At 50.3% G+C, this 23,026-nt stretch overlaps 1 protein-coding gene across 1 annotated transcript; it reads right to left on the reverse strand.

Annotated features, from left to right (window-relative positions):
• Positions 1 to 2,775: 2,775 nt before the first annotated feature.
• LOC100989204 (CD177 antigen) lies at positions 2,776 to 20,236 on the reverse strand. The gene is given in 9 exon segments (XM_063599698.1): positions 2,776 to 3,027; positions 3,030 to 3,170; positions 3,434 to 3,568; positions 3,685 to 3,870; positions 4,608 to 4,748; positions 5,751 to 5,867; positions 8,913 to 9,029; positions 9,239 to 9,361; positions 20,050 to 20,236. Coding segments are annotated over 9 exon segments (1,236 nt in total). The 3' UTR covers positions 2,776 to 2,938.
• Positions 20,237 to 23,026: the final 2,790 nt, after the last annotated feature.

Genomic DNA, 23,026 nt, shown 5'->3' on the forward strand with positions numbered 1-23,026 from the left:
ACTGGGCTTTGTCCTCACACGGATACACACACACTGGGGGTTCCAGCTGGCCTTCCCTGGACCCTGCTCAGTGCTTCCGTGAACAGGGCCTTTCCTGTGGCTCTGGAACCTATGCAGGATTGCTTCCACTGGGGACACATGTTAACGCAAAGAATGGGGGGTAATTAACTGACACCCATGGAACCCACTGACCGTCTCAGGTGCCCCACTATACAGAGACAGCTGCTTCTCAGATTGGCGCAATGGCTCATGTGTGGCTTATCAGGGCACCAGGAGGGAGACTGTACCCCGCCACCCCACAAGAGATGCCACACATCTTATAAACCAGCAACCAAGCTATCGGGTCACTTTCCCCAGGGCCAGATGCAAAGATCCAGGAAAGACAGGAAGAATAAGAGCGGGTCCCTCCCATGATTGCACCTGCCAGCCCACTGAGAGAATGCTTGCTCTTTGTCCCCGTGGCCCTGGGCTGCTGTGGATGAGGAATCTCTTCCTAGTTCTGATCTGCAGGAAGCCATGACAGCCCTCCAGCCATCCTGTGCCCCTTGTGCTGCCAAAACAGCAGGCAAAGGAGAGGTCACTCTGCAGTCGGGGGAATGGCATCTGATTACAGAGGGAGGTCGGGTGGCTGGGACAAGGAGGCTATTTTCGAAGGCAGGCAACTCATGGCGGTAACATTTCCTTGGCCAGGGCCCTGTTCCATGGAAAACTATAGAAACCCACTAAAGACAAGGCCATCCAAGACTCATTCTCCATAGGAATCAAGATTTGGGTTACATTGCAGATAACAAATAACATCCAAAGGAGGTTTTGGAGGTGGGAAGACAATGTGGAATGTACTGGAAGAAAGCAGCTCTGAGCACCAGCAGCCCCGCCCCCAGGACCTCAGCAGTGCTATTGGAAGCCATCTCCTCCCCATCTTCCTCTCATTGTGGGCGAAGAACTGGTGCCCAGCACAATGGGAGGAGGACATCACTGTCACCATCACACACTTACTGTGACAGAGGGAAGGACTGGAATTGTGTGTCATCTGTACGGAGGACTCTGATTTATTTTTCCCCCTTGAGACAGGGTCTCGCTGTGTCGCCCAGGCTGGAGTGCAGTGGTGCAGTCTTGGCTCACTGCAGCCTTGACCTCTTGGACTCAGCCTTCTGAGTAGCTGGGACCACAGGCGCGCACCACCACACCCGGCTAATTTTTTGTATTCTTAGTGGAGACGGGATTTCACGGTATTAGCCAGGATGGTCTCAATCTCCTGACCTCGTGATGTGCCCGCCTCGGCCTCCCAAAGTACTGGGACTACAGACAGGCACGCACCACCACACCCGGCTAATTTTTTGTATTTTTTGTAGAGAAGCAGTTTCACTATGTTGCCCAGGCTGGTCTCAAACTCCTGGGCTCAAGTGATCCTCCCACCTCAGCTTCCCAAAGTGCTGGCATTACAGGCGTGAGCCACCGAGCCCGTCCTGGACTCTGATTTTCATCTGAACAAAGGGAAAGGGTGGATGCCGAGGGGCAAGGGAGTGAACGGTACTAGACGTGTTCTGTTTCCTTCTCCAGATTCACTCTCTTCTCTTCCCTCTCCTCTGTTCTCTACTGTGAATGGCAGATCTATGGGGGCTGGGCCAGTGGAGTCTCCTGCTTCTGTGGCCTCTAGGGGGTTCAGTCAATGGGGAACCTCAACTGGAGACCAGAGTGAGTACATCAGTTTGGAATTTTAGTTCCCCACCTCCCTCCCCAGTATCATTGTGGGCTGGACGCGTTTTTCAGCCTGAGATGGGAGCTCTTGTTAGGCAACCCTCTCTGAATATCTCTCTCTTTCTGTCTCCGGCTCTCTCCAGCTCTCTCTGTCTCTTTCTGTCTATGTCTCTCTCTCTCTCTCTCTCTGTCTGCAGATTCCAGCAGTGGCTCTTCTCCTCACCCTTTGTGGGCTATGGTGGTAAGAGAGACCCAATGGTAACAGCTCTGGGAAAATGCTAACCCATTTTTTTCTGGAGTTCTCTTTAGCCCTTATGTCAATTATCCCACGATAGGCAGATGCTACATAGCAACGTTTGGGTCAGTGACGAATTGCGTATAGAACAGTGGTCCCTGAGATGACAATACTGTATTTATGCCGTACCTTTTCTATGTTTAGATGTGTATAGATGCACAAATACTTGCCGTGGTGTTACGATGCCTGCAGTATTCACACCATAACATGCACTGCAGGCTTGTAGCCTAGGAGCAGTCAACTCTACCATCCATCCTGGGTGTGTATTGGGCTGTACCATCTGGGTTGGTGTAAGTGCACTCTACAATGTTCCTTTCGTGATAAAATCACCTAACGACACATTTCTAACGACACGTCCCTGTCGTTAAGCAATGCATGACTGTACTAACCTCTCCTGCAGTTGCTCAGATGGGGCCAGCCCCCTGTTTGTGCTAGGGCCCTGGCTGCTAGGCTGGAAGCCTCATACGTCTCAGTGCATCTTCCCCTCCCAGGTCATGGTGATGCCCAAATACATTTGGCTGGAGCACCCTGAAGTCTCTGCTACCATCCAAGCTGGTTTGGAGACATGAACCAGACCAATGAAGGGCAGGCTTTGGATGGCCATTTTCTCATTAGGTTCCTCTCCTCCACCACGCTAGATCCCTGGACGTCCTGCTGTACCCTTACATGGAGAAATCCCAGCACTGGGAGAAAGCACAGGGTCTTTATTATCAGACACATGCAGCCACTCCTCCAGTGTCCCCTCTCCCACAGGGCAAGTCCGGCTGCTCCAGGCTCTCCCCAGTGTTGCTATTAGGTGAGTAGATATGAATGATTGTGTGTGGGGAAGATGATTCATGGACAGGATGGGGAAATAATCTGGTGTCCAAGGCCATTAGGTTACAAGCACAAGGGACGGTTGAGTGTGGTGGTGAGCAGCGGTGAAGAATCGTGGGGGAAATGGAGTTAGCAGGAAGGGCAAACTGCTCCCCACGACAGCGCTAGGGCCAGTGCTAGCCCCACCCCGCAAGTGAGACACTCCAGGCCCCCAGCCTACCTCCCTCAGGCTGAGGGGCAGGAGGCGGCTCATCACCCTTCTCACACACAGAGAAGATCCCGATTTGTCTGGTGTGGTTCAACAAGGAGCTGGAAGGTTGGGCCACATAGCCCTGAATGCTCATTCTGGTGATCAGCCCACCTAGAGGGAGAAGACCAAGTCAGAAAGGACACAGAGTACAGCCCAGCCAAATTCATAAACCCAGGAGTCCAGGCCCCAGACCCTCCTCCCTCAAACGCAGGAGCTCAGACCCCCAGCCCCTCCTACCTCAGACCTAGGAGTCCAGGCCTCCAGCCCCTCCCTGCTCAGACCCAGGAGTACAGGCCCCCAGCCACTTCTCCCTCAGTCCCAGGAGCCCAGGACACCAGCGCCTTCATCCTTGGGGCCCTGCTTGCAGCACTCACCTCCTGAGAGATGAATGTACCCATCATAACAATGAGTGGCGCCCCTGGGGCAGGTCATTCAGGGGGAGCCACTTGAGCAGGTTCCAAGGGGCTGCACACAGGTAGGACACTGCCGGTCTCCTGGGACAGGGGCAGCTGGGGAGCAGAGGGAAGGTGGGGGTACATGACTTTGTGCTCAGAGCAGCCGCCCACCTTGGGCCAGAGTCTCTGTGTGTCTGGGCCTCATTTCTCCACGACCCTGGATCCCATACCTTGAGGAGGGAGGGAGTTCAGCCGAACGCTGCTGCTGCTGGCACTATTGCACAGGTCCGAGGAGCAGAAGTGGGTATAGGAGGCCACAAGCACCCCAGGAGGGGCTGAGTGGATGGTGGTCTTCTGGGAATTTTGAGCCCCAACAGCGCTGCAGCTTTTGGTCGACTCCAGGGTTGATGTGAGTCCTGAGGGTGAGAGGGAAAGCTGGGCTGGGGACTGGGCAGCTCCCAGGGCAGCAGGGGCTCCAGAACTGGACTCACTGCCCTTCACAATACCCCCCAGGCAGAGGGTGAATGCCCTGATCACAACTGCATGGGTCATGTTTAGTGTGGGGCAAAGGCGGAGGCTGGGGCCTGGGTCCTCCCCGAAGCTCTGCTTCCTCCCAGTTCTCGCTCAAACGTCACCTTCTCCATGAGTCTCCCCTGAGCACTGAGCTTAAAATTGCAGCCTTCCCCTCACTTTTCCTATCTCCTTTTCCTTGCCAGATTTCTCTCCAGAGTTGGGATCTCCATTCCCCATACTTTGCTGCTTTTTGTTTGTTTGTTTCCTGTTTCTCAAGGCATATAAAGCTGCAGGAATACAGATGGGATTGGATCTGCGGCGCCTAAAACAAATGCTGGGTAAATATTTCCAGAATGTATGAAGTCACTGAGATTCCTGGTGTTGGCACGGTTCTCCACCCTGGGCAGGGATTGCCGCATACATGGTCACCCCTACCCAGAAAGGCAGACACTGTCATTCCCACTGCTTCACCCCCAGTTTTCATAAGGGGAACCCAAGATGCAGAGAGAAGAAGAGTCGGATTGAAAATTGCAGATGTGAAGGGAGCTGAGCAGGAAATTCAGGGGAAAGAATCCAGTGGGGTGGAGGGAGCTGCCAGGGACTTGGGACAGGTGTTCGTCTTCTACCTCAGTCCACGCACCTACATCTACGAGCAGCAGCGTCTCCTGACACACCTGCCCCGCCTCGCACATCTCGGTATTCGATGTGGTCCAATCAGTGGGTTCTTGAGCCAAGTTTGTGTGTGTCATAAAGGTGATCCCCCGATGACAGGTCAGAAAATCTGGGGAGAGGAATCCCAGGATCTGTGTAAGCCAGGAACCCACCATGTCTGTCCCTCCACTTCCTGGGCTAGGGAAGGTGATCATGCTCTTGAGTCACACTCCAGGTGACCTGGCCATGGAGTCCCTCAACCACGGATTCAGAAAGGACTTGGAATTCCAAACCCCACCCCCATTGTTCCCCGTTTCTGCTTGAACACCCGCAGGGACGTCCTCTCACAGCCCTGTGAGAACAGCCATTCCTTGCTTTAGCTGTGAGAGCAATGGAAGCTCTTCCTTATCCTCTGCCCATCTCTGCTTCCCCATCTGAGCTTTAAGGTCCTCATTTCAATAATAAGGAAGGCAGCCTGAGACCTTTCTCATACCTTTCAGTTGCAAAGCCCTATGTTCCAAACAAAAGATGCGAAGGGACAGGGTGGGCTGAGCACTGCCGCTGAGCACTGTCTCTGCACCTGGCTGACCTCATTGCCTCCCGCAGATCCACCCATCTAAGGTCCCAGGGAACTCAGCTTATCTGGGATGCCTCATTTCCCCACAGCACCCCAACAGTAGGTGGTGTGATCACAATCAACACCCTCATTTGCAACAAGGGAAACAGAGGCAGGATTGCTCAGTAGCTGCCCATGCCACACAGCTTGTGAGTGGCAGAGGTAGGCTGGGAACCCAGGGACTCTGAACCCTCAGGGTTGGGGTTGGGAGCAGGAGGGAGACAGGTACTGAAGACCATCCTTGGCTACCTTGGCCTGGAGGCCCTCAAGGCTCTAGTGTGAAACCACAGCCCCTGGCCTCCCCTCACGGCCATCACAGAGCAGGGGGGATCGGTCCCATGATGCAGGGACTCTTAGACTGAGCCCCCAGCTTCCACCAACACATGCGACCTGCAGAACGGATGCCACCCTGGAGGGCTGCTCATTTGCATACTTCACAGATGACAAAATCAAAATCATGGCCACTGCTCCCTTCTCCCACCCTTCTCTCCCCACTCCCATCTCCCCTACTTATACCTGTGGCGGCTCGTTTCTGCCGGTCTAGCTGAAAACGTTGGTGTTGTCCTTGACCACGCTCTTTCTCTCCCACGTTGTGTTCCTCAAGAAATCCTACTGGCTTGAGCTGCAGAAAATCTTCAAAACCCAATCCCACGTCACCACCTCTGCTGCTTCCAAGCCCCCCGCTTCACTCCCACCTGACTCTTGGGGCTCTCCCTGCACCCGCCCGTCACTGTTCCTCTCGCTCCATTCTCCACCCAGCAGGCAGAGGGAGGCTGGGTAAACCTAAGTCAGTTCATGTCACTCCTCTGCTCCGAAGACTCCAGGAGGTCCCCATTCTGGAGAATAAAATTCTAAGCCCTTCCAATGGCCCTTCCAAGGGAGGCCTGATAAGACGCAGCCGCCTCCCTGCTCCCTCCATCACTCTGCTCCGCACAGGTGCTTCTGGCAGGCACTCACCTACCTCACGGCCTTTGCATTGCTTCCGCCCCATGTCTGCAACCATCCCCTCCTCTTCCCCAAATCCAGGGAAAGAGGCTCCATGAGATATGGAGACTTTTGATCCTCGTGGGAAGCTGAGGCTGGAAAGCTGTTTCAGCAGCAGAGCAGGGCCTGGGACCCACGTGTCCCTGATTCGGACGCGGGCTCTTCCCTGCTCTCTCACTGGGACCGCTGCCCAGCTCCTCTAGGGGCAGCCAGGGCCTTATCTGCCCGGGCCCCTTGGTTCTTCACAAGGGGCTACTGCCATGGTCCCTTTTAGTAACCTGCATCCTTGCACCCAGCCCTCCCACTGCTGTGGCTTCTTATAAGCGGTTCCATCACCCTGAAGCCTCTTCTCTCCTGCACTTGGTCCCCAGCGTCTTGTTGTTCCCCCAGTTTCTGATGCCTGGTCTTGTGATGCTCACTGTCTGCTAAACTGCTGAACTGCACTTCACCAGGGAGGCAAAACAGCCTGCAAGATCTGGCTCCAGTGTTGAAAGCAGAAGATGAATCTCTATGAACTGCACTGATTCGTGCATAATCACTGTGTTTTATGTGGTGTTTGTGTAGTGTGTGCACATGCGTGATGTGTGCAGGTATGTGTGCTGTGTGTGAGTGTGTAGTATACATGTGGGGGGTGTGGTGGTATGGGGTGTGTGGTGTGTTCATGGTATGTTTGTGTGGTGCGTGCATGTGTAGACATACTGTGTGTGATATATGTGGTATGTGTTTGTTTTGTGTGTTTGGTGTGGTGTGTGTTCTGTGTATCTGTGTTTTGCTTGCATGTGGTGTGTGTGGCATGCCAGATGTGTTGTGTGTATTGTGTGTTGTGTGTGGTATGTATTGCATGTCTGATATGTTGAGAGGGAGAGTGTGTGTGGTGCCTGACGTGTAGTATGTGGCATACACACTACATGTACACGTAGTAATTGTGCACTTGTGTGATGCATTTGTGTGTGTTGTGCATATTGTGTGCTCTGTGTGTGATTTGTGTTCCATAGGTGGTATGTCAGGGGTATGGGGGAGTGTGTGTGTGGTATGTGATGTGGGGTGTGTATGTGTCATGGTGTGACGCATTCGTGTCTGCTGTGCTTATTGTGGGCTGTGTGTGTGGCATGTGTTGCGTCTGATTTGTTTCTGAAATACCTTCTGGGTTATCAGTGTCATCTGGTCCCAGAGACCAGGGCCAGATCCTTAACAGCAGCATCAGTCAAAAGGAAAGATAAATGGCTCAGACCCTGCCCTCCCTGCTCCACAATCTTCCATGGCTCCCCTGCCTTCAGGAGAGGGTCCACCCCTCAGCCTGGGTTTTCAGGTACTTGAGTGACCACCAGGTTCCCCACTTAACTCTTCCTCCCCCACCAGTATCCATTCTGAAGGCATGCCAGTTCATTTCCTCCTCAGCCTCACACCTGCTGTGCCTTTGGCTTGGAGCAGCTCCCTCTTCGACCCCACACCCACCTTGTCCACCTGGAAAACTTCTAATCACCCCCAATCCCAGCTGTACCCCCTCATCTTGATGAGTCCTTCTCAGGTGGAGTGAGGGACTCTTCTTGAAAACAGCAGGCTCGCTCCCACCTCCAGGCCTATGCAGCTGCTACACACTGTTCCCTCTGCCACCAATGTCCTCTTCCTCTTCTACCAATAAGCTGTAGGTCATCTTTAACACATGGTTCACAGGCCACCTCCTCTGTAAAGCCCTCCTTGACTCTCTACCCCAACAACATCAGTATTTTCCTCCTCTGAGCTGCCCCAGGCCCCACATCCCCATTTGCCACAGCCCTGATCACCTTAAGCTGTGACCATCTGTGTCTGTAGCACCTCCCCCTCCTTGTCCTGGAGGCCCTTCAGGTAGAAACAGGGTCTGACTCATGAGGGAGCTTTGCTCAAGTGAGCCCTGCATGTCCTCACTTGAGCAAACACCTCCTGGTACCCTTCCTGAGCCGTCTCCTGAGCTACCCAAGGCTGGAAACCCTGGTGCCAGTGGTACCAAGCCCCTGGCCTCAGGCTCCCAGGCTAGCTAGGGAGAAACAGCCAAATACACAGAGGAATGTGTGCAAAACTCACACAACTCTCTCTTCTAAGCTCTAAGGGTTAGCGTGATGTGGGCAGACAAGGAAACTGAGACACGGGCAGGGAAGACTTTGCTCCTAGGAGGGAAGCTGGGATTACTATAAGATCCCCACCTCCCCACCATGGCTTCCTGTTGCTTTGGAGCCCTCCTTATGGAGACATTCCCTGGCACTCTCTTCCATGGCAGCACCTAAATGGGTAAGTGGGGACCCTCTCAGTGTCCTCCTTTAACTCTTGCTTTCTCTGTCACACCCGAAGTGCCCTTGATTTTCTCTCAGATGTTCTGTCCTGTGCAGGCAAGGCTGCTGGGGCACTCCAGCACCATGAGCGGGGCGGGGGCTGGTGAGGGTGCTAGAGAGGCTACAGAGGCCTAGGAAAGTGGGAGACCTAGGGTTACACAAGGCCAGGGGTGTGGAGACACAGAAATTGAAGCAACTAGTCACTCTCAGCAGCTTGAGAGCCAGCAGGGGCCCCAGCACTCACTGTTGCCTAAAGCCACATGCCAAGCAACCCACCCTGCACCCTTGACCTTCCTCCTGCTGGCTTTGGTGTGATGGCTCTGGATGCCCCATGTGGCATCGTGCCCCGAGGCTGCAGTGCAGGGCACAGCCTAGGGACAGGACTCACCTTTCGTATCGCAGTTCTCAGTCATACCCACGGGCCCAATTTCCTGTGTCCCATTGAGCAGGTTGCAACCTGGCTGGGGCATGCATCCCTGGACTCTCAGATTGGAGAAGATGCCTCCTGCAGAAAGGGGGAGCGAGGGAGAGTCAGTGATGCTGCCTCCAGGACCACCCAACCCTCAGAGGCAGGCATAGCTCCAGGAAGCCAGGCCCACCCTCCTCTGGGTCTCATGCCGTGCCTCAGCTCACCCTCACTCCCCAAAGACTAAGATCTCAGTCCCCAGACCTTCCAGTTCAGTCCCTGCAGGGACCCCGATGTCCCAGGCTTACCTCCCCTGAGCCTGAGGAGGCCATCATAACAGTGTGTGGTCCCCTTGGGGCAGATCTCTTCTGTTGTCCCCTCCAGACAGCCTTCCATAGACAAGCAGACTGGGCACCTCAAGGATCCTGGGTCTAGGGAAGTGACAGACAGAGTGAGGGGGCACTGAGAGGGCACTGGATTTGATCAGATACCTTCTCTGCACCCCACTTTTGTTGGCCTCAGGAGTCAACCTGCTCAGCCTTCCCAAAGGGGCCTTCTGCAGCTCCCATCATGGGATCTGGATGTGGGAAAATAAGCGTAACCCATGAAAGAGGAAGGCAGAGAGATCAGGAGGTCTGGGTAGAGGCACCCAGGGCTGGGTACAGAAAGTGGTCTTGGCTGGGCGTGGTGGCTCACACCTGTAATCCCAGCACTTTGGGAGGCTTAGGCAGATGGATCACGAGGTCAGGAGTTCAAGACCAGCCTGGCCAACATAGTGAAACTCTGTCTCTACTAAAAATACAAAAATTAGCCGGGCGTGGTGGTGGGCTCCTCCAGTTCCAGCTACTTGGGACGCTGAGGCAGGAGAATCACTTGAACCTGGGAGTCGGAGGTTGCAGTGAGCCGAGATTGCGCCACTGCACTCCAGCCTGGTCGACACAGCGAGACGCTTTCTCAGAAAAAAAAAAGGGAGGGGTCTTGGGGGGCAAGTGGGGGTGGGGGGTGGGCAGGGTGGAGGAGGGTCCTGCTGAGGCCAAATGTAGACTCAGACATGGTCAAGTCTGAACCTTTCAACAAAGTCTGGCCTTCCGAGGGGAGACACAGAAGCAGACTCACTGGTCAAGGGAACGAGGGGGTGCCCTGGAAGGAGCCAGTGCCTTCACCTGCAAGTGCTACTAAGCCTCCAAGAACAGGAGACTTCTGTGTTCACAAGCTGTTCCAATAAAAGAAGCGCAAAATAGCTCCCTAGACTCTTTATAACACCAGACAAGGAAAGTGGAAAGTTACAGTTCAATCTTCCTTAGGAAGAGGAAATAGCAAAAACCCTGCAGGAGAACTTCTTGAACCAAACGCAACAGAATAGAAAAGGAATGCAGGATAACCCAGTTAATGGTAATTTCATATCAGAAATCCGTCCTGTTTGCTCTTAGAATAGGAGGGGTGCGGGGATTCCCGGGTGGCCGAGGTCGGTGGGAGGGATCGGGAGTGAGTGGGGAGGGATGGAAAGGAAGGGGGGCGGGGCGGCTGCCAGGGAGCAGTCAAGGGAGGGATGGAGCGAGCGAGGGGCACGATAGCGAGCAAGGGTGGGAGGGAGCTGAAGAGGTAAAGAGGGTGCTGTCCCTGTGGCAAGGGGCTCCCATTGTTCAAGGGCAATTCTCTAGAGAAGGGGCACCTGTGAGATGTTTTCAGCCAACACCAGCTGGCCAAGGGGATGTGGGTAGGATATGCCTTATCCACTCCAGAGCTGGAGACACATTGGATTCCAGGGACCAGTTCCTAACCACTACACCATGCCTGGATGCATGTGTGTCACTTAATTTCATAACGTGAACAGAGTAAAAACAATGATAAACACAACTGTTATTACTGATGCCACAGAGCGCCCCAGTTAACAGCTCCAAGGCATTCACCTGCAGCACTACCGGTACTGGGTTTTCTTTTTTTTTTTTTTCTTCTCTTTTCTTTGCTGTTAGGTGCAACAATCGCAGAAATTCCTTCCTCATCTTGGTCTTGTAGAAGAGGATGCAGGAGCTGAGAGAGGGGAATGAGCTTGACCAAGACCTCTGAGTCAAGCTGTGGTCAAGCTAGAATCAAGTCTGGGTCCCTCAGCCCCCTGCTTGCGGGGAGAGAGGGGTTGGGAGGGACAAGAACCTCTGATCCCATGTGTCCTCAAAGCAGTCCAAGGGCTCTCTGTTTCTTTTTGTTCCTTTTGTTTCTCCTTCTTGAACAGCCAACGTGTTCCCCAAGTTTGAGAAGCCCAGAGAATGCCAGAATTTGCTTCCAATGTTTACCTACCAAGGACAAAGCCAGATTCTGGAGCACCTGGGTGGGGCTTTTTCCATGGAGATAAAGACTCCCCTGTTGAGTACAAATATTTCCTCCATGAAGATACTCTTGAAAACACACTCTCCCCACTGAGACTTCTCTTCATGATATCCGAAACGAGTATTTCCCCTGGGGGTTTCCCCAGCTCTGATCCTTACCTCTGTCTCTGTCCTACTAATCACCTGGGCTGTGACTGTCTCCGTCTGTCTCTCAATCTCAAATTCCTGAACAGGACCTCACACAGGGTCTGGTCCACACAGGAGGGTCAGGGAGGGTCAAGGACCTCCTATCCTACCTAACTTCAAAGCATTCCACCAGCTTTCTATTTCTTTTTATTCCCTAAATTTTTTTTTAAGATGGAGTCTTGTTCTGTCACCCAGGCTGGAGTGCAGTGGCATGATCTCAGCTCACTGCAACCTCTGCCTGCTGGGTTCAAGAGATTCCCCTGCCTCACCCTCCTGAGTAGCTAGGATTACAGGCATGCGCCACCATGCCCAGCTAATCTTTGTATTCTCAATAGAGACAGGGTTTCATCATGTTGTTCAGGCTGGTCTCAAACTCCTGACCTGCGGTGTTTTCATTTTGAAAACTTTCAGGCTGGGCGCGGTGACTCACGCCAGTAATCCTAGCACTTTGGGAGGCCAAGGCGGGTGGATCTATTGAAGTCAGGAGTTTGAAACCAACCTGGACAACATGGTGAAACCCCATCTCTAATTAAAAAAAAAAAAAATACAAAAATTAGCCCGGTGTAGTGGCAGCCACCTGTAGTCCCAGCTACTCCGGAGGCTGAGACAGGAGAATCGCTTGAACCCAAGAGGCAGAGGTTGCAGTGAGCCGAGATCGCGCCATTGCACTCCAGCCTGGGCGACAGAGTAAGACTCCGTCTCAAAAAAAAAGAAAGAAAAAGTTCAAACCTGCAGAAAAGCTACAAGGATAGTGCAGTAAACACAAGTATCCCCTTCACTGGATTCACCCACTCTTCACATTTTACTGTATTTGTTTATATGCACATGACACATGCTTTTAAAATATTCTTAAATTTTAAAAACAAGGAGTAGACATTGTAACTCTCACCACTAAGTGCTTCAGCAAAAACCTTCTTAAGATTATTCTTAAGGGGGCTGGGCACAGTGACTCACACCTGTAATCCCAGCACTTTGGAAGGATCACTTTAAGTCAGGAATTCAAGACCAGCCTGGCCAACATGGTGAAACCCCATCTCTACTAAAAATATAAAAATTAGCTGGACATGGTGACACACAATGTAATCCCAGCTACTTGGGAGGCTGAGGCAGGAGAATCACTTGAAGCTGGTGGTGGAGGTTGCAGCAGTGAGCCTAGATCACACCACTGCACTCCAACCTGGGTGACAGAGCCAGGCTCCATCACAAAAAATAAATAAAATTTTTTTTAAAGTATAGATTATTCTTTTTTTCTCTCTCCCTCTTTTTTTTAGATGCAGTTTCGCTCTCTCACCCAAGCTGGAGTGAAGTGTCGTGATCTCTGCTCACTACAACCTCCGCCCCCTGGGTTCAATCAGTTCTCCGGTCCCAGCCTCCCGAGTAGCTGGGATTACAGGCGCCTGCCACCACGTCTGGCTAATTTTCATATTTATAGTAGAGACAGGGTTTCACCATGTTGACCAGGCTGGTCCTGAGCTCTTGACCTCAGGTGATCCACCTGCCTCGGCCTCCCAAAGTGCTAGGATTACAGGTGTGAGCCACCACGCCCAGCCTATATACATTATTCTTAAGGACTTTGTCCTACGTAACCACAGACCAGGATCAGACCCGTGTAGTTTACACAGATGCACTGTTGTCTAATAGGAAGCCCATTTCCAGTTTTCCTCTGTTGTCCCAATAACATCTCTCATTGCTTTTTTGCTTTCTGATCAGGAGAACATCCGGGGTCAAGCATGAACTGCACTGCGTTGTCTTTATGAAAGAGAAACAAAAACTAAGGACCCCAATTCACTGGGACAGAAGGAAAAAAAAAAACTGGAAGCTGAGTCATGCAAGAAACTGCCTTTCCTTTTGTTCCTAAGCAGACAGCTACAGAGAAAGGGTAAGTATTTCCTTAGGTAGCTACTCCATGTTCACCTTATCTTTTTTAAAAAATTTTTTTACTTATTTCTTTTTTTTTTTTTGAGACAGTGTCGTACTTTGTCTCCCAGGCTGGGGCGCAGTGGCACAATCTTGGCTCACTGCAACCTCTGTCTCCCGGGCTCAAGTCATTCTCTCACCTCAGCCTCCCGTGTAGCTGGGACTACAGGCACCCACCACCACGCCCAGCTAATTTTTGTGGTTTTGTAGAGATGGGTTTTGCCATGTTGTCCATGCTGGTCTCAAGTTCCTGGGCTCATGAGATCCTCCCACCTCAGCCTTTCAAAGTGCTGGGATTACAGGTGTGAGCCACCACGCCCGGCCATATTCACCTTGTCTTTCTCAAGGTGCCAATTTACCGAGCGTGAGATGAATACGTGATTGATTATTCCCCTACCTCCTGCCTTCTCTTACACCATGTGGGTTCAGTAATGCGACCGCACCCTCCTTCTTTCACCGCCAGCCAGCTTTTCCACCCTAAATATTGAAGCCCTCAAAATTATCTTTGGAAAAAGGCACAGACCACAGACTGTTTCTATGATTGCATGGCTTTTTCTATGTCCTTAACCTTGGCAAAATAAGCTTCTAAGTTGATGGAGACCTGTCTCAGATACCTTTTGGTTTACATCTCATCTCTGGACTCCCCTTTAATCTAGGAGTGCTCCCCAACTGCCTTTCATTTTCTTTAATGTCATTGAAAGCAACGGTTCACTTTTTTTTTTTTTGTAAAGTCTTCCACCACCTGGATGTGCCTGACTCAGACTATGATTAGAGTAGTTTTAATGATTTTTGGCAATATTCTTCTAGCTGGGTGTGGTGTGTCACATTCAGAAGGCCTTTAATGCCTGTTTGTCAAATTCTTGGCTAATCAACAACTGCTGTGTGAGGTAAGCCATGGAGGAGGCCGTGTGAATGTCCTATTCCCCACCACGAGACCCTTCTGTCTCCTTGTACACATTGTGCCCAAGCTACTTCCAGAAACTCCTCTGTGATCACGGCAAATCACATGATGCTTTTGGTCCAGCTCCCCTGCTGCCCTCCTATCCACTCTTCTGCCCATTACAGGAAGCCTTTACACCCAGGCAGCTCAGCGTCCAGAGCTGGTTCCATTCATCCCCTTCAAGGAGAGGAAAACTGAGCCCTGGGAAGGAGAAGTAAAGCTGGAGTCACAAAGCCAGGAAATGGTGGCCAGGGGCATGACCCAGGCCTTATAAACAACCTGCACTCTTCCCCCTGCAACACAGCCTGCAGAGGACACTCATCAGTCATCTCAGTGGTTCACTTCCAATCTCCTCATCTGCCAAGCACCCAGCATGTTCCAGCAAAGACAAATTATTCCTATGGCAAACCGATCTGCATGCAGTTTACAGGACTTTATGTTATAAAGAGGAGGGATCTATGGCACTTAATGAAAAGTTACACTTAAAGATTTTCATAGGCCTGGCTGGGTGTGGTGTCTCATGCCTGTAATCCCAGCACTTTGGGAGGCAGAGGCAGGTGGATCACCCGAGGTCAGGAGTTCGAGACCAGCCTGGCCAACATGGCGAAACCCTGTCTCTACTAAAAATACAAAACTTAGCCGGGCATGATGGCATGTGCCTGTAATCCCAGCTACTCGGCTGGGGCAGGAGAATGGCTTGAACCCGGGAGGCGGAGGTTGCAGTGAGCCGAGATTGTGCCATTGCACTCCAGCCTGGGCGACAGAGTGAGACTCCATCTCAAAAATAAAAGAAAAGATCTTTACAGGCCTTCATGTACTGACCAGAGGAGCAAAAATGAATAAAAGGATTACAACATGAGGCTGGCATTGCTGTGCGCCTATATCCTTGAGCGCTGGTGGCCCCATGGATTAGATCAACACCTTGGCAGCTAATTTGACACTAGACCAACAAAGTCCTTTGACCTGGAGTTCCACTTTGGCAAAAAATAATAATAAATAAATAAATAAAATCCCTAAAGGGTATAAAGAGAAAGGAAGTTGTGATATTTGGAAATTGTGGGCTTTGAGTAAAGAGGCTGATATTCTAGACCTGCTAACGTTTCACTATGACCTGAACAATTTACTTCCTCTTTCTAGCCTTCCATCTCTTCCTGCAAAATAAGGCATGTTTTTCAATCTCTTCACCATACAGGAAAAGGAAATAGAAATAGAAATAAATAAAGCCCACTCCGGGAGCAGTGGCTCATGCCTGCCGTCCCAACATTCTGGGAGGCCGAGGCGGGTGGATCGCTTGAGTTCAGGAGTTCCAGGACAGCCTGGGCAACATAGAGAAACCCCGTCCCTACCAAAAATACAAAAAAGTAGCCGGGCATGGTGGTGTGCACCTGTAGTCCCAGGTACTTGGGAGGCTGAGGTGGAATGATCTCTTGAGCCTGGGAAGTGGAGGTTGCAGTGAGCCAAAATTGCATCACTGCACTTCAGCCTGGATGATAGAGCAAGACCCCCTCTCAAAAAAGACAAAGAAAGAAAGAAATAGACAAAGCCCAATGCTAGCAGTGCTGTGGAGTTAACATCTTAGGATTGGTGAAGAGAGTGGACATAGCACTTGTGGAAAGAGCCATATTTCCTGGGGGCCATGAGGCCACATATGCCCTGTGAAGACTGACCAGGGAGTGTTGGGCTGCTACCCACATTTCATCTATTCGTCAGGCAAAAATGCTTTAAAGATCATTCCACTTGATTTTCCTTTAAATAAAAATCATGTGGGAATGGAATGGAATTGCCGAGTGGCATGGTGGGTGTATGCTGAAATTTTTAGAAGCTGCCAGACTGCTTTACATAGCAGTTGTACAATCTTACATTCCCACCAGCAGCATGAACATTCCAGTGCCTCCACGTCCTTGCCAACACTTGGCGTGGTCACTCTTTTTAATCTTAGCCATTCTAATAGTTCTGTAGTGGTATCTTATTATGGTTTTATTCTGCGTGTTTTTCTTGAGACAGAGCCTCATTATGTTGCCCAGGCTGGAGTACAGTGGGCCCATCATAGCTCACTTTCTCTTCAGGAAAGTCTTCCCTGATCTTTCAGTCTAGGTCAGAAGCCCAGTAATATACAGTCATGAGGCCCCATATTTATTCTTTTTGTGCTTTTTTTGAGACGGATTTTTTTTTTTTTTTTTTTTTTGCACTCCAGGCTGGAGTGCAATGGCACAATCTTGGCTCACTGCAAGCTCCATCTTCCAGGTTCACGCCATCCTTGTGCCTCAGCCTCCCAAATAGCTGGGATTACAGGCATGAGCCACCATACCCAGCTAATTTTTAAATTTTTGGTAGAGACAGGGTATTAGCATGTTGCCCAGGCTGGTCTCGAACTCTTGACTTCATCGGTTTCCCAAAGTGCTGAGATTACAGGCGTGAGCCACGAGGCCTGGCTCAAGGTTGACTCTTTCTTCTTTTTTTTTTGAGATGAAGTCTCGCTCTTGTCCCCCAGGCTGGAGTGCAATGGCACAATCTCGGCTCACTGCAACTTCTGCCTCCCAGGTTCAAGTGATTCTCCTGCCTCAGCCTCCCGAGTAGCTGGGATTACAGGCGACTGCCACCACGCCTGGGCAATTTTTGTATTTTTAGTAGAGACGGGGTTTCACCATATTGGCCAGGCTGGTCTCAAACTCCTAAACTCAAGTGATCTGCCTGTCTCGGCCTTCCAAAGTGCTGGAATTAGAGGTGTGAGCCACCACGCCCAGCCTCTTTAATTTCTTAATAGGCTCTTCCAGAAGTTATTGAGAAGAATATTTTACAATTCTAAGTGGAATATTTTAGCAGGAAGGACCATGGTTTATTTCTACTATAATTCTATTGCGGCTTAAATGATTTGTTTTTTTAAAATTTGGGGTATTCCCTCTATCACCTATTGTTGACTTTCGACCTTTGATATTTACCCTATGTAAATTTATCAACCCCTGATTTTACTTCTTCAAAGCCAGCATGAGGCTAGTCAAGCCTGGTTTCCTCTCACAGGAAGTAAGGCTTTTGCCCCATGGTATTTGTGTAACCAGGTTACAAGATTTAAAAATCTATTGCAAGTGACAGTAATTAAAAAAAAAAAAAATGTGGGCTACTCTGGAAGAAGAAACATTGGAATGTAGATTTTATTTGTTTATTTGCAAAGACATGAACCAGCTTATACTCGTTTGATTTCCACATTATTCATGGAGAGTCTAAAGTCAATTTCTGGGAACAAAAAACCAACTTGAAAAGCTGTTTAAATTCTATTAGTGGGACTTCCAAAGGTACAAGGGTTAAGAAAAAGAGAGGAGAAAAGAGAAAAGAGGGGTAGGGAGAAAGGAAGACGTGACACGAATGTGAGCCAGACAATGGAGATGGAGAAAAAGCAGTCGAGAGGGACAGAGGGCGCGGTGGAGGTCTGCAGGATCTGAAGATCCGCCTGTCTTCTCCGGACGCTGACCTCTTACCTGATCCCAGAAACAGACTGAGCTTTAACTCTGACCACATACTCCTCAGGGTGCCAGAGAGTGGGGCCGCCTGCACCCTGCCAGCCTTCCACAGCCCCTCTTCATGGGCTCTGTGCCGCACCCTACACGTGCTCTGAGGCCTCTTATTGCAACAAATGACTTCCTCGGGCTTCCATTCCCTCCACCGCCTCTTTTTTCTCGGTCAAGCATCTTCAATGGTCTGGATACGTTTCTTTGCTTCCATTTGTCACCTTCCACTCACTCGTCCATGTCCACTTCCATCTTCCCCTTTCTCTAACATTGCTTGTACTGAGATCAGCAACATCCTGCTTTATTGCTAAACCTGCCAGGAACTCACAGGTTAGTTTTGCATCCTTTGACACTGAGGGCCACTTCTTTTCCTGGAATAATCTCTGTGAGGTAAATATACATTTTTAAAAATTTTGTTTAGCCTGTTGCAAAAAGATAAAGAGACTCTCCTCTTTTCGCTCAGAGCATTTTCTATTCATTCATTCATTCATTCATTCATTGATAGAGTCTCCCTCTGTCACCCAGGCTGGAGTGCAGTGGTGCCATCCAAGCTTACTGCAGCCTTAACCTCCTGGGCTCAGGTGATCCTCCCTCCTTAGCCTCCTGAGTAGCTGGGACTACACGCATACCCCACTATGCCCAGCAAATTGATTATTGTTATTGTGTGTGTGGAGATAGGATCTTGCTATGTTGCCTAGGCTGGACTTTGAGAGCATTTATTTTTTAGAAGAGGTGTAATTGAAAATTCTTTCTCTGTCCCTTGAAGATGTATGTAAAGCTTTCTAAAGCATACATAAGCATCTTGCCTGCCTCACAACCCAGAACTGTCCTCCTCAAGGCCATAGGAGCCCTCTCTTTGAAAGGCAGGCATCTGGGCAGAAAGCGCCCCTGCCTCCCAGTTTCTGTGAGAAGGAAGGAACCTCAGTTCTGGGGGCATCTCACTCCCAGTTGCAAAACTACCTCCTGTCATAGATAAGAGAGGTTTGTTTTTCCTGTGGATAAAGCCAATTAACCACACAGAGAATCAACACAGTTACTGGGTGAATTTAGGATGAACTATGTGTGACAAATGGTGCCATTGAGTCCTCTCAACTGGGAACGAGTCACCGTCTATCTGGAGACCATGTGTGTAACGGGTTGCACCTGCTTGGCTGGATACAAAGGTGGGATTTCTTTCTGTCTTTGTCATCTCTTAGCAGATTGTATCACATTTTGGCTTAATGCTTACTCAGTCATAAGACAAGTTTCTTTTACTTCTACGGATGTGAGGGGGGTTTCTGGGCTGAGCAGAAATTTGTTTCTTAATTATATTTTTCCAGCAACCCCCACCCAAGCTACCCCACCTTCTCTGAAGCTACTTCCCCCAGGCTTTAAAGGAGGCTGCTCCCCGGGGTTCCTCCCGGGCCCTGCCTCTCCTGGTTCATCTGATCTCCCACCCTCGAGGCATCGTAGCTTCCCTCCCTTCCATGTGCTGATGCCTCTCGGATCTCTAACTCTAGGCAGAAACCGGCTTCTCAGTTCCTCAGCTCAAATACCCACCTTGGGCCGGGCATCTGCACCGGGACATCCCTCCAGGAACTCTCCTGGTGGAACACGGTCCATGTTCTCTGGCTGCCCTGCAGTTTTTAAATGCCACCAGTACACATGGGGAATGTTCTGCCTTCCCAAGGAGGAAGCCGGAAAGTTCATTTTCCCAGCACTCTTTGCAGGAGGGACACCGACACGGGTCCAGGCTTTCCCCATCAGGTGCTCCCGTGAAAGACTCAGGATCCCGAACAGCACCAGTAAGCAGAGGGTGCATGGCACCGATTTGCTTTTTGTTTTTGTTTTAATTTTTTGAGTGGGGATCGGGGACAGAAGCTTCTGGACTCCAGGGCCAGCCTCAGCAGTGCAGGGTGCAGGGTGTGGTTTCTGCCTCCTGCAGTAGCCAGAAGATCTTGACCGGAGCTGTCCTGTGCCTGTGGTTTGGTCCTTGCCCTGGGCCCTGTGGTCTCCAAGCTGGCTTCATGAGGGCCCTTGGAGCTTGGTGACCTTCCTACCCTGTCCTTTAACCAGTCCCTTTTCTGCTTCTTGCTGGAGTGAGCTGGGCGGTTTTCTCTGAATCTGTTCCTGTCCTGGGTTCTCCCTTAGGGAAGGGCACCCTGGGCACCCGACCCCTCAGCCGGATGCCCAGCAGATGTTCTCATGCTTCCACTTCCTTGCCCCTTTATGTCCAGTGGTCACTCCTTTCTGTCCCTTCCATGTCCTACATCTCTCTCTGCTGTGTCCTGTCTTCTGCACCCTGTGGCCTCCACCTAAGTTTGCATCACCACCCATTCCTCCTTGAATGAATACAGTTGTCTCCCCGGGTCTCCCTGTCTCCACTGGGGCCAGCAGCATCCGAGCCAGCTTCTGCTCTGTGGCAGAGATGATCTTTTTCAGGCCTCCTCCGGCCATGGCCCTCTCCTGCTCCTGTTTCCAGAGCTCCCAAGTCCCCCGGATGAGCTCCAGCTGCTAAGAGAGGCCTCAAAGGTTGGGCGATGTGGCCTCCACTGTCCTCCTGAGCAACCGCCCCACCTACCCTCATCCTTCAGCTCCATTACATTTCCTTTTTCTGTTTAATTTTTTGAATAGGTGTTGTATTTAGATGGCTCAGAAATTTGCATCCGTGTGTATCTGTGTATGTGTGCAGGCATGAAGAGCCTGTGTCTCATCCCTGTTCCCTATGCACCCAGGTCTTGGCCCCACGCCAGCCCCAGTAGCCAGCTGTGCTGTTCATGACCTGCAAAGCTTTCTACAGCTGTTTTATGCAAAACAATAGGAATTATTGTAAATTATGGTAAAATATATATAACATAGAATTCACCATTTTAACGACTTTTTTCTTTTCTTCTCTTTTCTTTTCTTTTCTTTTTTTTTTTTGAGAAGAGGTCTCACTCTCTCACCCATGCTGGAAGGCAATGGCGTGATCTCGGCTCACTGCAACCTTCACCTCCCGGGTTCAACCGATTCTCCTGCCTCAGCCTCCTGAGTAGCTGAGACTACAGGTGCATGCCACCACGCCCGGCTAATTTTTTGTAGTTTTAGCAGAGAGGGGATTTCATCATGTTAGCCAGGATTGTCTCGATCTCCTGACCTCGTGATCCACCCGCCTCGACCTCCCAAAGTGCTGGGATTAGACGTGAGCCACCTCGCCCGGCCCATTTTAACCACTTTTAACTGTACATCCAGTGGCAGGAAGTACATTTAGGTTGTTGTTCAACGACCACCACTGTCCATCCCCACCCAGAACTTTTTCATATTCCCCAACTGGAATTCTTTACCAATTAAACACCAACTCCTCTTTCCCCCTCCCTCCAGCCACTGACAACCACCTTTTCATTTTCTGTCTATGCATTTCACGACCTTAGGTGCCTCTGTTAAGTGGAATCATGCAAATTTGTCTTTTTGAGTCTGATTATTTCACTTAGCAGAAAGAACTCAAGGCTTATTCATGTTGAAGCACCATCAGAACCACCCTTCTTGTTACGACTGAATCCCATTTGTTTGTAGGTATAGACCACGTTTTGCTTATTCATTCACGGATGGATGGACACTGGGCTTGTTTCCAACTTCTAGCTATTGTGAATAATGCTGCTATGAACAAAGACATGCAAATATCTGCTGGGGCCCCTGCTTTCCGTTCTTTTCGGAATATACCAGAAGCCAAATTGCTGCATCTTGTGGTAAGTCTATGATTAATTTTTTGAGAAACGACCACAGTGGTTGCGCCATATTACAAACCCACAAACACTACACAAGCGTTCCAATTCCTCCTTGCCAACACTTGTTCTTTTCTGTTTTTCTTTTTTTTTTTTTTTTTGAGAACAACCATCGTAATGGATGTAAGGTGGTATCCCACTGTAGTTGTGATTTTTATTTTCCTAATGATTAGTGACGTTGAGCATCTTTTCATGTGCTTATTGGCCATTTGTAAATTAATTTTACATTTCTTCCTTTGTAATGTAAGAGCTAGTACACCGTGCATTGTTCTGCTTCTTGTTTTTCTCACTGTGCGGTGTATCTTGGAAACCTTCCCCAGTGCACAGGCAGAAGGATACCTCATTCATTGCCACAGCTGCACAGTATCCATGATGTGGATCATGGCTCATGACCCAGTTCTCTATGGATAAACGTCAGGGTCGTTCCCGGTCTGTGGCCATCGCCAACACTGCCGTGACTAGTCTAGAATGGGTGCCATTTCATGCATTTGCAATTCCCAGAAGTACACTGGTTAGTCAGCAGGTGAGTGCATTGGTGAGAGGATGTGACTGCAGTCTCAGGAAATATGGAAAACTTCTTCCCTTTCTAGCTGCAGCACCCCCAGTCTGGACAGCATATGGAAAGCACTGAGGGGAAGCCCCCACTAAGCACAGAACCCTGCTGGCCACCCAAGACCTCAATACAGATGGACAACATGAAGCCCCTGGCTTAGGGGAAAACAGAGAGACTGAGAAACACACAGAGAGAGTTGGGGCAGGGATGGAGAGAGAAAGAGAAAATGATAAAGACCCAGAGAGAGACAGAGTCAGAGAAATACAGGGGTGGAGAGGGGAGATACAGAGAGAGACAGAGAGCAAAGGGGACAGAGACATTAACACAGAGAGATGGAGGGAGAGGAGAGGCATGGAGAGAGGGAGAACGCAAAGAGCCAGAGCCAGAGAAGTAGAAGGTGAGCCATAGAGAGATGCAGGGCAGGACTAGGGTGAGACAAGAGAGGACCCAGGCTTGTGGATTCTTGATTAAAAATCAATGGTATTATAATCCAGAAAAGAGAGAGTGGGGGGAGAGAGAAAGGGCCTAGTACCAAAAATTAAGGGGTCACTTGTGCAACCCCAGATTTAGGTGTCTCCTTAGATTTTGCAGCAGAGACACCTCACTTACCTCACCCTCATCCTCGTCCTGAGACCCCCACAGGGACACAGAGACACAAGGAAAACACACAGAACCAAAAGAGCACCCAAAAGGAGGAGGAGGGACATGGAGACACCACTATAGTCAAGCTGATGGGGCCACACAAAATCAGAACAGAGACAAAGAGGGAGGCACAGAGAGACACAGAGGGAAAGAGACCCAGAAAAAGAGACGGACAGAGCTGGAGAGATACAGAGTGAGAGACAGAGAGTGTGCAGGAGATTAGACACTCATAAATACACAGAAACAGAAGGAAGAGGCTGGAGTGGTGGCTGACACCTGTAATCCCAGCAT

Source organism: Pan paniscus, chromosome 20 (assembly GCF_029289425.2).
Source record: "Pan paniscus chromosome 20, NHGRI_mPanPan1-v2.0_pri, whole genome shotgun sequence".
NCBI classification, from domain to species: domain Eukaryota; kingdom Metazoa; phylum Chordata; class Mammalia; order Primates; family Hominidae; genus Pan; species Pan paniscus.